Source organism: Sebastes umbrosus, chromosome 19 (assembly GCF_015220745.1).
Source record: "Sebastes umbrosus isolate fSebUmb1 chromosome 19, fSebUmb1.pri, whole genome shotgun sequence".
In the NCBI taxonomy this organism is placed as follows: Eukaryota; Metazoa; Chordata; class Actinopteri; order Perciformes; family Sebastidae; genus Sebastes; species Sebastes umbrosus.
In genome coordinates, this window is record NC_051287.1 from 8352360 (window position 1) to 8368090 (window position 15731).

General features: G+C 38.9%; 2 protein-coding genes across 4 annotated transcripts in view; one reads left to right on the forward strand and one right to left on the reverse strand.

Annotated features, from left to right (window-relative positions):
- The window catches only part of LOC119478216 (formin-like protein 13), an 82305-nt gene that overhangs the window by 13560 nt on the left and 53014 nt on the right, over positions 1-15731 (forward strand). The window lies entirely within an intron of this gene.
- On the reverse strand, positions 7018-15592 carry parm1 (prostate androgen-regulated mucin-like protein 1). The gene is made up of 4 exons (XM_037753410.1): positions 15052-15592; positions 10862-11452; positions 8406-8484; positions 7018-7577 (listed from the first exon to the last, which is right to left on the reverse strand). Exons 1-4 carry the CDS (start codon positions 15590-15592, stop codon positions 7502-7504), a joined length of 1287 nt encoding a protein of 428 aa, XP_037609338.1. The 3' UTR covers positions 7018-7501.

Here is a 15731-nt window from a genome sequence, read left to right on the forward strand (position 1 = left end):
CATTCTCTAGTAGAAACCCCAAATACATGTAATAACCTGAAAATGAGCATGGGACATTTAAAATCACTGTGACTTGACTGCCTTTGCAATAGTGCCATCTAATGGTATCACTTAGGTACAGTACAGTAGGTACAGTCAGAGCCTCCCAGAGCTAATTCAAAATAGGCAAACACATTTGTGGCTTGGTTGTTTTTGTCTTCTGAATGGAGTAAAATACTCTTTATCAAGCATGACTGATTGAGAATAAAATATGTGTTCCCAGTTTGATCTCACTGCAGTTGCATTCAACATAATGCATATAAAGGTTTCTGTGCTACACAGTGGTTTAAATTAATGGTGGGACAGGATGAGGCATGTATCGGTTGTGTGTCTCAGCATCAATGTGTGTTAATGTGTTACCGTGAGCACTGTGATAACCAGTCTAGGACAGGCTCCCAGGTATTCATGGCCGTAAATGAAGGTGGACTTACACCATCTCATCTAGGAGATGTTCAGCACCACCTGGTGGTCACACACACAAAATGAAGTTAAATTACTGTACAAAAACAGAGAAGACACATCACCTGATATGATAGAGATCAATAGCAAAGTCTATCAAAGCAATAGATAATAGCAATAATTCTTGAAGTCTTGGTTAGCTCCTGAAAGTGAGCAATCAGATCATTTGAACAGTTCTCATGGTTTTTGCAAATAATATATCTGTAAAAGTTAAATTTATTGGTAACTGTGTGTAACTTGTCGCTAACTCGCTAACTTTCTAATTTTCCCGGGATTCTGGCTAACCTTGAATTAGTAAACAATATTTCATATAGTAGGTCTTGATCATTTCTGGCTGATCTTGTTTCAATGCTTGACAGTGCTGACACTGAGTCACTACAGAGGAGTATTTTTAATGTCACATCTTCCGCCCACTGTAATGCAGAACTGTAAATAACTCGACAGTGTACACACTCTTCAAGTCTGATGACTGTGAATCACCACTGTAAAACTTCAAAATAATCTTCCATCTTCACAGGAAACAAGTTCCTTAGGTTTAGCCAACAAAATTACTTAGTTAGGTTTAGGAAAAGATCAAATAGGTTAGGATTAGGCAACAAAACTACTTAGGGAAGTTTAGGCGGCCGGGCAAAAAAGTTCAATAATTATATAAGTAAGCTAGTAAATAGTTATAATAGTATGCATATTTATAATATGTCATTGTTTGACACAGGCCATTTCGGTAGAGACATTAAAATTATATGAATTAATAGAATAGAAATAATGTTGTTTTATTTTTGTACGGCACTTTGTAGGCGGACGTTTTACTGGCGTTAGGTTCAGTCCAAAATTGCGGAGGCATAGCTTCGCTGCTGGGCGCTGACGTTGCAATGGACTTATCAATATACATTCTTTGCCTCCACTCTGTAACACCACTGTGCAGTGTTTCTGTAGTTCACACAATTCCAAGAGAGTGATACATCTTCTCTTTAGTGGATCTCGTCACATCAATTTCAGGCGACGCAGTCTCCTAGTTAAACTTTCATTCATATCATATCGATAATTTAATCTTATGAACATAATAGTTTCGAACCCCCAAAGTCGTTTAAACCGCCAGGACTTTCAATCCCTGTTCCAGAGGATGGCAGATACACAAGTAAACTGCGTGAAGTTTTCAGTATGAGTGCAACTGCAACATTATAAATATGAGAAGAGAAATAAGTCATGAATAGAAAAGTGAAGAGGAACAGTGTTCACCAGGCTTTTCTTGGTGAGTTTCTTGATATTAACGGTGCACCAAACAGCTCTCCACTGCTGTTGTATTGCATGTGTGTGTTAGTGTATGTGTTTCATAAAGGTTTACTTCAAAAATCTAGTGAATGTATCACATCAAACCAAAACCAGAAAAGTTTCAGTTCATTTATAAAAAAAAAAAAAAAAAAAAAATCCCCGAAAGTGTTTTGCATTAGTTGTTAGAGGTTACAGTGGTTTGCTCGCTAAAAGAAGTTAACATTATGAAGAAACAGCCTCCAAAATTCATACAGCTGTTTCTCACTGTTTTTCAAAATCTCCCTCTTTTATCTCCTTTTTCAATTTTAACACAGAGCAGTTTGGAGTTTATCAAACATGTCATGAAATGTTTTATACACCCAAGTGTTTTTCAGACTCTGCAACAGCTTGTAATCCTAAAGTTAAAACATGTTAGAATGATAAGAAACCACAAGCAGTGAAGCTTGAGTCTCAGTGAAGCAGAAAGTGAAACCTGCAACCGTTTTTTTCCAAGCAAATGAAACCGTAATGGTTTCCGTTCTGTTAGCAGACCTGGTGTCTTTTTTTGGGCAAATGTACTTGTGTGTGTGTGTGTCTGTGGTTTTGAAGGTATCAGACCAAAGATCTATTTCCCTTCATGAATGCGGCCTGTATTGTTTCCAGTTGCAACTGACATTTCAGTTTAGGCCACTTTTTATCTTTATACATTTCCAAAATCCTACTTTGAGTTTATTATTCAGGAGCCCCAAATTTGGACGTCTGTCGTCCAGTCTTTCAACCACTTCCAGACTGAAATATCTCAACGATTATTGGATGGATTACAGTTACATTTGGTACAGATATCCATGATGCCATGAGGATGAATTGTAATTATTTTTGCAATACCCTGACTTAGCGCCATCAGCAGGTCCGAATTCTTTATTTCTACAATACTTTGGTTTATGACCAAATATCTACAAAACTAATGATATTTGCCCAAATTTTAGCATTGTCATTGTGAGCATGTTAGCATGCTGACATTAGCATTGCACTCTCTTTTATTGTGTTTATACTGCATGTTGTCAGACTGTGGTTTCAGTTGCGAGTGAAGAATGAGGGAGGAAAAGGCTTCTTCCTGTTTCACAAAGTCTGACACCGTCTCTGTATAATGAGGTCAGTGAATTATTCACTGTGCTTCACACATACTGTGCGGTATTTTCTCTGAGTATCACTGCCAGCCTGTGAGACTTTTACTCCTCTTTTTTCTGCTACTTCTCCTCTTATCCAATAAGGAATAAAATACAACAAGTGCACTGTAGAGCGATGGTTCCCAACCTACTTTCCTTGAATCCCCCCCTACTTGTATCTAAGAAAAGCTGAGTCACCCCCCGACATCATCACCCTAAAAAAACTACAGATCCTTGAACAAAATCCTCAGTTTAAATGAAGTGAATCAGTGTATTTTTTATTTTTTTTTATCAAATCGACTTTCTTTAATGAACAGAAATCGTCAGTTTTATCAACATAAATAAAGTGATGACGTCTTGATGGATTTGCCAAGTGAATGCAGATACATTATATTTGTTTTAACAACCTAATTCATTTACTATAATAGTGTTAGAGCTGAAATAGATTTTTTGTTATTGTGGTTACATTGCTGCTGGACGGCCCATTAATACAGGTGCGGGCCTCCCTTTGTGTGCGGTGAGCGGGAGAGCAAATCGTTTTTTGACGGCAGTAAAAATGTTGTTTTTGAAAGGCTAAACACCAACAAATATGGATTGAAGCAGAATATTTCGTTGAATTTTGATATGAAGTAGCAAAAAATGTATCGTTTTAAATAGTTGTATACTGACTGTTGTATAAATCATCGAGTAAGTGTTATGATGATTTAAGTTATACATGAGCAAGTCTAATTTTGACAACCTCAGAGCAGACAAATCCTGGTGTACCCGCTGTGATCTTTGGCGCCCCCAAAAGGGGGACCCGGACCCCAGGTAGGGAACCACTGCTGGTACTAGAGTGTTTATCCAGCATAGCGGTCATGTCCATCAATAAAAGGAACAGTGACCGACTGTGGCTCATGTTGAGGACAGTGTAAGTCTTTGTACAGTATATCATTTTGGAGTTCTGCTGTCCAGATGTTTGAAATGTAAAAAAAAGAAGATCCCGCCCTGCCCTCAGTGTAATTATAAAGACACACACACGCACACACACACACTGCTTAGAGTATTTAAGGCCTGATAATAACAGTGCATCACAGAAATCCGCTCCCTCTATTATTACTGCTGCTGCCCAGTAATGACGACAAATAGCGAGGCGATGTAGCTGTGGTGGAAAGTAACTTAGTACATTTACACTACTATGCTTTTGTACAATTTTGAGACTATCTAATTGAGTATTTCCATTTTTATATTATTTTTATGCAAACTGCACACATCAAGTTGCATTCATAAGCAACTAGAAGGGCACTCTGAGACGCAGACCTCTGCCAAATGCCCTCTCTCGCAACGTTAATGAAAGTGATTCACTCCAAAACTGTATGGGTTCTTTCTTACCTTCCTCCGTATCTTGAGAGAAAACACCAGGAAGTTAACCTGAGAATAAGTAGGGAGAGAGCGTTAAACTGTAACGCCGGTTAGGAAAGAGATGAACATAACTGGTGATTCTCAGGTTAACCAGGCAATGATTGTCCAGTTACAGTACAGTGTTTAAGCAATATGCAACCATGAATGTTGTGGCCAAAAGACAACAATATATAGTTTTTTAATATATCAACTGAATTACAAAGCCGGATTTGACTATTTATGTCGATGGGAGGTAGGAAGAGAGAAAAAGAGCGTGGGCAGGAGAGGAGGATTTCATGGGAAAGTGTTTGAGAAAGGAGGAAGAATGGAAGCAGTTACGATGGGAGGGCAGTGACGACAGGACCGTTATTAAAGCTTCCACTAATAAATGCTCTGCAGCCCATTGAGGAGAAGAGACGAAGACATTGTGCTGAACCTTAGCATCAATGTGTGTTTTACACACACGCTGTGTTGTCAGATCTTTTTATTTGTTTCAAAAGCTTTCATGATTTTGTATATTTATATGATTTGCATTATGATCACAGGTTAAAAGCAGATGTAACCTCTTGACTTTACGCTTTAGAGCTAGAGTGAAGGTACCGGTATCATATGAAACCTAAAGAATCCATTGGTACCATCCATGTCATACTAGCTTGATTCATCCTCTGGGGACCATGAATGTCCGGTCCAAACTGAAATATCTCAACAACAACAATTACATTTTGGATTAAGCCAGACATAGCCATCACTAGTGCTACGCCACTTGCCTGGCTAGGAAAAGCATAGTGTGTTTGATGCCACTCATTATCATTGTGTACATACTGCATGCACCTAAAAGTTTCTCTTTGAGTTTCCTCTACACGACCATCACAGGGACTCTCATTATTCCTCTACCTCTTTTATTGCACAAACAATTTAATACAATCATTTCACACAATAAAATGTTGTCACATTATTCTTCACCTGAATGCAAACAGACAATACTCTTATATGAAATACTGAGGGAGTGGAAATTACATTCAGATATGCAGCATGGCTAAGCTGCTAAGCAAAGCAAAATTACAATGAAAAAACGTCACACTAATAACATTCAATAATAATAAAACAAAATCACTCATAAATAGTAGTTGATCAGGTATGAGAGAGACACAATTCCCTGCCCCACTTTTTATTAAGGCCACATTTAATGTAAATTTAGATTTAGAACTCCCCCGTTCTCCATACAAAAATGGTTGCTGTGTTCTCTGGTGCCTCCACAGAGCGGTCAAAGGTCAGGCTCAGCTGGACACCAGCACATGGAGCAGGAGGGGATTCAGTGTTTTGCTCAAGGACACTTCAGCAGGATGAATACAAGGGGCTTGAACCAGGGGCTTTAAAGGCCTGTCTCTCTCATTCTCTGCACCATTCAGTTTGTAATATGAAAACAATTCATATTATCTTTTAAAAGACTGCATGTGATATAAATCCTTAACAGTCTTTCACATATGGAGGACAGAAACCTGCCAAAATCCAAAATATACGAATAATTAAATAAATGACTCGATAAATAAATAAATATGTCATTAAATGTAGCAAAAATAATATAAAAAATAAATGTAGCCAATAATTGATCAAATGTGACATAAATTGATATTTCTGTTTTAATTTGCTTTTTTATATATTTATTTTTGTATTAATTCCCTTATTTATTTACTTTTCTGTTTATTTTTTCCCTTTTATTTATTTTATGTATTTATTTCAATTATTTTTTTTACATTTATTTATTTTTGCATTTATATTTTAAGTTTTTTATTTATTTTATATTTATTTTTAAATGCATGTATTTATTTATGTATTTTTTGCATCTATTTATTTATTCATGCACGATATTCCCTTTGCATTTCAACCCTTGTATATTTCCCCAAACGTTTTTATTTCCGTATTCTTTTTTTAAATTCTTTTTTTAAATTTATTAATGCATTTCTGCCTCATTATGCAAATGAGGGGGCTTATATCACATTTTAGCAATTAATTAATGGCTACACTTATTTTTAATATTATTTTTTGCTATATTTAATGACATTTATTTATCGAGTCATTTATTTATTTATTCATTTATTTTAGATTTTGGTAGGTTCTGTCATTCATATTTTCACACTTTTAAAATTATTAAATGAAACTTCAGACATTTTCCTTAAATTAGTTTCCTTTCTGGACTGCCGTAGCTGCTAACGCTAACATTGCCCTTTTTTTTCTTCTTTCACCTTAAAATGTATTTCTATTCTCTTTTTCTTATTTTCAGAGCTAAAATATGTTGTCAACATCTTTTTCAGTGCTTTTCTCAGAATTGCCATTTCCTCCAAAGACAAATGGCTAACTCTTTAGCTCCTCCTAATCTACAGAATCTAAAAGTATATGTAAAAGCAGGACGTTCGTAGATGAATGCTGACATTCCAGTTGATATCTGAACATTTATCTACTTTTGCGACAGAAATCTCATCATTTCACAGTTTAATTAAGAAAAAAGGTATCCCAGTAGGTGCCTGTAAGAACAACCAATGATATAAAAAAGATTTTCTTTTGTCATGATGTACATCTGCTGTACATTATTTGAACTTCATGCATGTTCTCGCAGTAATTCGTGCCTTTCTTAACTTCGTAAATCACACATTTTGGTGGCCCTGTTTTACATAATAATAATATGTTTCCATTGCTGCTCCCAGACAGTGGAAAACTGACAGTCAGATCTTCCTCATCTATTATCAAATAAAATAAATAAATACTGCCTTAAAGGTGCAATGTGTAATATGCAATGTGACCAAACAGCTTTATTTGACGATTTGGGATTGAGAACGGGTTGTAAATTTAGATTGTGTGAATCCAATCATAGAGGTGAAATGCTGCCCCCTATTTGTTTGAGCATGTGGCCAGGTATTACACATTGCACCTTTAGCCATCTTTTTACAATTGGTTAGAGATATTACCACACCTTTCAGCTGTGGTAAAATGATTATTCGCCGTGTCTATGCAGCCAGAGCTGTTTGAAAAGCTACCTGAGTAAAAACTGCAATCTAGCAATCGGGCAGCATCTCACAGTTGTAAAATGTGACCGTCGCAAACTCGTTACGCACACATTATGAACACATCCTGATCAGAGCGTCTTCTTCTGCAGACTGAGGACTTTTGGTTTAGGGGGTCACTTCTGGAGTCGGAGGGTCAAAAGTTAAGATTCAAGGGTCATACATGGGGTTGCTGAAGTTTCCCAAATTGCCGCGTTCATCCATAAGAGGACCGTAGGATCTACGTCTGGAATGGAGATAGAGAAAATAGAGAAACATTGAGCGAGAAAAAGATTATAAGTGTGACAGAAAATCACTCTTAATATATTCATTAACAAAGATTGGATGACAGTTATCTTATTTACAAAGGATAATGGGAAATAAAGATACATGAATAACTGCTCTTTCAACACAGTCTCATGGCAGTTTGTGAAAAAGTCAAGAAATTGAATCTGTTTGATTCGTGTACATAGACACAAATTTACCTTTTTTTTTCTCCGTAAGTCTTAGCACGACTTTCAACAACTTATTTTTTGTGCATTTTCCTACTTCCGCTAAAGTCTTTTCAAGATAAAACTACTAAGCTAGGTTTAGGAAAAGATCGACTTGGCTAGGCTAGGCCACAAAACTACTAAGGTTTAAGAAAAGATCGACTTGGCTAGGCTTAGGCAACAAACTGCCTAGTTAGGTTTAGGAAAAAATCACGGTTTGGCTGAAAAATAACAACAGAAGTGGCATAACTTAAGTACGGAAGTTCCGTGACAAAAAATACGTGGTTAGTTATCTACTATAAACGTCACTCAAAACTTCAACAAATAAAACCAAAACTATCTGCAAAATTTGTATCTTAGGTGAACTGTGCCTTTAATTGAGCGAAAAGTCACTGACTGTAGTGACTGACTCAGTGAGGCTCAGAGCAGTGACATGTTTGTAATTGCTGTTTTGCTGTTAGTTCAATATAAATACAATCCATATGATGTTACCGCTCCTACGAAATGTCATCACTTGAGTTTTAGCACATTAACAGAAGCATGTTAATGTACTTGGAGGAAATTTATTTGAGCTGTGGACTCACCGCATCCTGTAATAGTACAGCCCAACAATCAGTAGGACGACAGCTACGACGGACACAATAAGAATGACTGCAATACTTCCTGGAGAGAGAGAGAGAGAGAGAGAGAGAGAGAGAGAGAGAGAGAGAAAGATACAGGCAATGAGTCTGAAAATATACATTGTCAGTAAAAAAAAAAAAAGTTTTAGTCCTGCAAAAGAGTAATGATCTGTCCAAAGTTTTTTCCAATTACTTCATTCCTATGTCTGATACGCTCCGTTTTAGTGCTGTCTCTTTAAGACCCCCTCCTTAAAAAGCCCAGTCTACTCTGATTGGCTTGTGAGAAAAATATGTTTATGAATGAAGTGGTATACGACTTGAGGCCTTTGAAGCAGTGGCGCTGTGTGTTTTTTGCCTATCAGGGACGATCATCCTTGCAAAACTCCACCCTGAAAGTTCCTGTACTTTCAGAAAATACTATACCTCCAACCAGGGCCTTTTTCGGGGGTAAAATGGCCCTGGAACATAATTTAGACCCTGGTCTCTGCTGTGGATAAGCAATGAGTTCCTCTAAAGGTTCTTTGTAAGTTCCTGCGGTGGAAATGGGGCTTTACAGTCGGCTACAGCACTTTTTCTACTGCAGGAAGTCTTCCAGAAAACTTTGTAGGAACTCAGACACTTTACCTTCATTTCAGTTGGAGGAACCAGGGTCTAAATTTAGTTCCTAGTCCCCTAAAAGTCTCTGCTCCAGGGGTGGCAACTGACCGATGGACCAGAAACCATCGCTGTTTAAACTGTTACCAGTCTAAGTTGCCTAATCCTCATGGTTCTTCAGAAGTGATGGGAAAGCAAACAGGAACTTTTAGTTGTGCTAAACTGTATAACTGCAGAGAAATAATTTCCCGTTTAGTTCCTGACTTAAGTTTCTGGTTCTATTTCTGGCCACCGGTTGACTCATAGTACACAACACTTTTAATGGCACACCAAGCCTAGAAACAGACCAGTTCAAAAGCCATCGCCCTGGAGAGATGCCATAAAAGTTGTGAGTCAGATGCATTATCAGATTCAATGGTTACTAATGAAGGAAGGTATTTTCACGTTCCTGCACACGAGGGACAGAGTTCAAACTCAGTTACAGGATAACACCTAAAACGTGGAACTGTTGGGGCTTTAGTGCCTGTGGCTAAAGAACACCTACACAGTACGAAATAGTAAGAATGGATAGATGTAAAGAGCTGTAAGAATTGCTTAACGTGTCTTTGCAAAGATGAAGTCAATATGATAAAACAGACCATACGTCCAAAGAAAACAATTGAACACACAACTTGAAAAACAAGAAGAGAGAAAGTTAAATAGTTTCTCATTATCGAGTTTATGAATTTCGAATCGAGTGGTTGAACAGTTTTTGTGAATGATAGAATGAGCAGGGAAAGAACTGGCAGACAGCCTTTTCTCTTCAAACAGCCACCTTTCATTGTCACTTATTCAACTAGTGGGAAGTGAGAGTAAAGTATTGTGATCAAATATTAACCACAGATTGACACAGCGCTTAAGGAAGTCAAAGAGAAGGAGGAACAGATAACCTGATGCATGGACTCTGCATGCAACCATTTCACCTCTATAATCAGAGGTGTGATTGCCTGTGCTTTGTTGGTCTGCGTTAGGTGTGGTTGTGTGTTAGGCAATGTCAGTGTTTGACACATTCAGAGATAGGTTTTAAAGACAGACAGACAATTTGCATAACATAACATGCAGTTTACTGGCAATATATTTAGACTATGCTTTTATAAAAAAGTTAATAAGTAACTTGCACAACAGAAGCCATCAGTGACAGACAGCTGGCTTATAAAGATGAGTCCAGTGATAAACAGCAAGTCTGCATTCAGACATTAAATCACACAAACTGGACTTCCTTGATCTAATTCATCTTCTCACCAGTACCTGTAGCCATGCAACCAACACAGCCCACTTCTTTCTAGTTTTTCTCCAGCATTTTGATTATTTTGCACTTCACTATACTTCCTTCAAAGAACACTGTATTTTGGTATATTCTTTCCTATAACTAACGGATTGCATTTTTGTACTGATTATGTTGACCATTGAACTTTCCTGTAGCACCACCATGAGTTTGACATTTATGAAATATCTTTACAACTTTTGGATGGATTGCCATGACATTTTTAGGGCTGTAAAAGTTAACGCGATAATAACGCAATAACGCAACTTTGTTTTAATGCCGCAAATTTGTTTAACGCATTGACACAACTTGCAGTTTTTATGTTGTAGCGGGTTCAGTTTTAAAGCTAGAGTGAAGACATTTTGAACAGATAAGAAATGTGACATTGATTTGCTATAAATTGTGATTAACTATGAACAATCATGCGATTAATTGCAATTCAATATTTTAATCGCACGACACATTTTTTATTGTGTTTACACTTGAGAAAATGTAAAACAACAAACTTTTTGTCGCTGCGTACCTGGGGTCAGATCTTCGGACTCGTGTTTGTCCTCTACCGGTGGTTTGGTTTTGGTGGTACTGGTGGTACTTCTGGTGGTTCTGCTGGTGGTGCTGCTGGTGGTGCTGCTGGTGGTGGTACCGGTGGTAGTTGCTGTGCTGGTGCCTTGGGTGACGATGGTGGGGCCGGCGGAGCCGGTGGTACCGGTGGGGCCGGTGGTACCGGTGGGGCCGGTGGGGCCGGTGGTACTTGCTGTGCTGGTGTCTTGGGTGGCGGCGGTGGTTTGGTTGGTGCTAGGGCTGATGCTGGTGCTGATGCTAGAGTCCTGTTTGTCAGTCGTGGTAGATGTGGATGAGGAAGTAGATGTTGGAGTTGTATCGTTGGTGGACAGAGTTGTACTGGGATGATTTATATTGGTGACATCAGTAGTTGACACGGCAGGTTGAGTAGTTGGTGAATTCACATTTGCAGGCTGGGAGGTGACTTTGGTCGGCGTGGTCACGTACACTTGAGTTGTTTGACTGAGTTCTGTTATTGGGGAGGGTGATGTAGATAATGTTGATGAGGATGTATTTTGGTTCTGTGTTGTCACTGCACCCCACAACAGTAGACCTGCAATTTAAGACAAAAGATGCTTGTTTAAATCACATTCCTGCAGCAACGTCTCTCAACACATATAACAGCTACTGTATCTTGCAACACGTGACGCACGTGTCTATTTCCACTCCAGTCTTTTCAAGAATAAAACTACTTAGTTAGGTTTAGGAATAAATGGACTTGGTTGGGATTAGGCAACAAACTACTTAGTTAGGTTTAGGAAAAAGATTGCAGTTTGGGTTAAAATAACACTGTAAATGCCGTAACTTAAGTATGGAAGTTACTGTATGTGACAAAAACTACTTATTTAGGTTTAGGAAAAGATCGTAGTTTGGGTAAAAATTAGGCTTTCCGCGGTAGTTGGTGTTACTGTTGTTACATGGTGGTCGGGCACACACCGATTACATTGCGTACCCACCGTCGTTTGGCTTTTTTTTACAGAAATAAAACCCATTTAGTTAATTTTTGCGTATCAGCGCCGTGTTATCAATGCATAGTCGGACGACGGGCGCTACAATCTGAAAATGAAAGTGTCTGTACGGAGTCTTAGCTCAGAGTAGCAGGAGTCAGGTTTCACACACGGGATAAGAGAGAGTTGACGGACAAGACAATGAAGGATTTAGTGTCAAAGAGAAAAGCAAAAGCGCCTATTTGGCAATATTTCAGATTTAAACCCAATGCTACAAGGGAACCGTGACATTAATGAGATAATCGCCGTGAGGATGACGGAGCGGTCACAGCCGGTGTGCACAGCGGAGCAGCATTGTGTCTATGTACACAAATCAATATATTAGATTTCGTGACTATTTCACAAACTGCTGTGCGACTGGTCTGGATAAATATAGAATAATGCCAGCCTTATCCTTTAACAATGCAGTCTGTCGGTGGATTTCAGCCGCTAGGGCTTTAAAACACCATTTCATCAACTTCACTCTTAGAACAAATAAGATACTTGAGAGGCTCACAGTTAACAGTCATAGAATCAGAATTATGTGGAGCAGGACTATGTGAGGCTTTAAGAGGCGGAGTATTGTCATCGGTGTTTCAATGAACAGGAAGTCAGGCGGGAGACACATTCAAAGTTCCCCTGTCTTCTTAGTGCTCTGGTTTGTCGCTGGTGTTTTAAATGTAGTCTTTTAGAAAGATCAGAGGGAAAGTTGCAACACCATTCTACTGGAAATTAATAAAAAAGTGGCGTTTTTCAGCATCATCCTGTGACAGAAAGTGAGGAACAACATGATGAGCACATTATCCTGTGATGTACTGTAAAACCTACATCGCTACCCACAGGTTTCAAAACAGCACGGTGTTTTTCAGAGAGTCAAAGTCAAAGATTTCCTGCCTCCGAGCATTAGTGCCACCTACACACATTTGTTTTAATCATCACAAGGTTATAAAGAGTGGAAATTTCCAATGTATTTTCTCACTTTTAGACCTTTTAGAGCTCGGCACCAAACCGAACGTTACAAAACAAAGAAGCATTCTGTTGTGTAACGTTAACCCTCATCAAGGAGAGCCGGCTTGTGTTTTTTTAACTTCATTGTGTTGAAAATGAACTTGTGACATAATTTTGATACCAGTGAAAGAAGTCTGCCCTTAAGAGATGCTGCAACTTGAATTGCGAAAAAATGTCTTGAAACAAGCCTGACTTTGTTGTAAACAGGAAATTAGCTCACCCAAACAGCAACTTAAATGAAATTTGGAGACATTTTCAACACGTTTTTGCAATGGAGCCTGAATATTAATCAGATTTTACATGGCAGTTACACTCAATTTTGTTGACATGGTATGTCTGCATTCCCTCCACTTCCTTGAGCCAAACTTCCCTTCAATTTAGTGATGTTATCTTGATGCTTGAGAGTTGATATTTGGACTTGCTCAAGATTGACAAATAGTCCACATAAAAATACAAAGAGATTTCAATCAGATTTCATCAAATAGCATGCATTGATGTCAGAGTTTACTTACATGTTATCAGTGTTTGCAGGCTGACCCTCATCATTGTGTTCTTTTCACTGTATATCTCCACAAACACTTGTGTACTGTAGCGGCAGCTCTGTGCTCTCTGCGCCCTGTGGACAGCTGTAGTGTGTGTGGCTGCCTGTGTCTGGAGGTGACTGATTATAAGAGCCTGGGGGTGGGTGGGGGGCGAGGCTACATGATGACTGAGTCACGTTCCAAAAAAGGGCGGCCCGGTCGTAGTATGACGCTGTTGACTGTATGAAGTTGACTTAAAAAGATCACAGGAAGTGGCATTGTAGGTGACAAACTGTATCGGGAGTATATTTTTAGAAGAGCTTGACATAAATTCTGTTGTGCTTTAAAGTAAAGTACCAGTGAGCTTATTGTACGTGATAGTATTCAATATGGTATCACTAATATACTTAAAGGTGCTTATAATGTGCTATACTATATGAGTACGGGATTTATTTATCATTCTACTCCTTTCCTCACCTCCTCATCACTATAATTTGACCAAAATATATTTTTTAAAGCAAATAGTTTTACTGTATTAAAATTAGGGCTGTCAATCGATTAAAATATTTAATTGTGATTAATCGCATGCTTGTCTATAGTTAATCGCGATTAATCGCAAATTAATCACACATTTTTTATCTGTTCAAAATGTACCTTAAAGGGAGTATTTGTCAAGTATTTAACACTCTTATCAACATGGGAGTGGACAAATACGCTTGCTTTATGCAAATATATACATTTATTATTGGTAATTATTACACGGTGTTGTTGAATACTCGATTCTGATTGGTTAATCATGGCGTTCTGCGGTCCGTTATTTCTTTATAGCAGACCGTTGCTACGGGTGCAGTTCTGATGCTGGACTCTGGTGGACCGTTTTTGTGTAAAATTATAATTTTTTTCAGTAAGTAGCCGTGTAATAAGTGGGATAATGTACAGCTAGCTGGTCATTGTTGTGAAAAAAAACCCTCTAGGGCGATGAGAGACAGCAGCATCGCCCTGTCAACACAAAGCAATGACAGATATTGTCCAGAAACCCTCAAAGGTACTGCATTTAGCATACAAAATATGCTCAAATCATGCCCAACAGGCAACAACAGCTGTCAGTGTGCTGACTTGACTATGACTTGCCCCAAACTGCATGTGATTATCATAAAGTGGGCATGTCTGTAAAGGGAAGACTCCTGGGTACCCATAGAACCTATTTTCATTCACATATCTTGAGGTCAGAGGTCAAAGGACCCCTTTGAAAATGACCACGCCAGTTTTTCCTCATCAAAATTTAGAGCAAGTTTGGAGCGTTATTTAGCCTCCTTCGCAACAAGCTAGGATCACATGGTTGGTATCAATGGATTCCTTAAGTTTTATAGTTTAAAACTAGCTTTAAAACTGAGCCCGCTACAACCTAAATTTCGCAAGTTGCGTTAATGCGACAGCCCTAATATATGTATACACACCAAACATATACGTGCCAAATATCAGCCTGTTAACATTGTCGCTGTGAGCATGTTAACGTGCTGACATTGGCATTTAGTTCAAAGAATCGATGTGACTAAGTACCGCCTGATAGACGCTAACATGGCTGTAGAGTCGTAGACCTGTTAAGACTAAAGTCTTTTGGCTTTGAACCAACGTACCTGAAGAATTCTGGCTGACGGAGACGGTGTCCTTATTTAAAGAGCTGCTGCTGCTGGCTGTGGTGGTTGTGATGGGGGCTGGTGTAGTCTGGGTCACAGGTGTTGGGTCAGGCCCTGAAGTAAAGCCGGTTGGCTCGGCTGTGTTAGATGCGGATATGGTAGAAGAATAAATTGAGGTGTTTGATGGTGATGAAGCTGGATCTACGACTGTACTGGTGTTACTGGTTACTCCCAGCCTTTCTGTCACTAGGTCGGTGGATTGAGTAGAAACTGTAGAGGTGGCCTCAGCATCACTGGTGGACTGAGCTGAATTTGTAGTGATCACATCAACAGGTGACGGGGCAGGTTGGGTAGATGAGGACTGGAGAGTTGCGGTCGGTGTTGCTGCTGAGGATTCCTCCCTCTCCGTTGTTGTCGATGGAGGAACAGCTTCGGGAGCCAGAGAGTTTTGTAGTGCACTTGAGGCTGGTGATGGTGTTGGTGATGAAGGTGGTGGGGTGGTGGGAGCTGCAGTCTGTCCTGTTGGGGAAAAGCAGAGCATCAGTCATGCAGTTAAAGTCAAAGGGACTGTTTGTAAGAATCAGATATGCTTGTTAACAGCGACACCTGTGGCCGTTAAGTCAACGAAAGTCAGCGTCGGGTTCGCGCTTGTGCTCGCTCTAAATAGACATGAACGAGCA

Bases quoted from the DNA above. Each gene is read 5' to 3' on its own strand.
- parm1 (XM_037753410.1), bottom strand. From the start codon at position 15,592: ATGCTCTGCTTTTCCCCAACAGGACAGACTGCAGCTCCCACCACCCCA. The intron at 11,453-15,051 runs GTACGTTGGTTC...CTTAAATTGCAG, and splicing joins CGTCAGCCAGAATTCTTCAG to GTCTACTGTTGTGGGGTGCA. The intron at 7,578-8,405 runs GTGAGTCCACAG...TCTCCATTCCAG, and splicing joins CTGTACTATTACAGGATGCG to ACGTAGATCCTACGGTCCTC.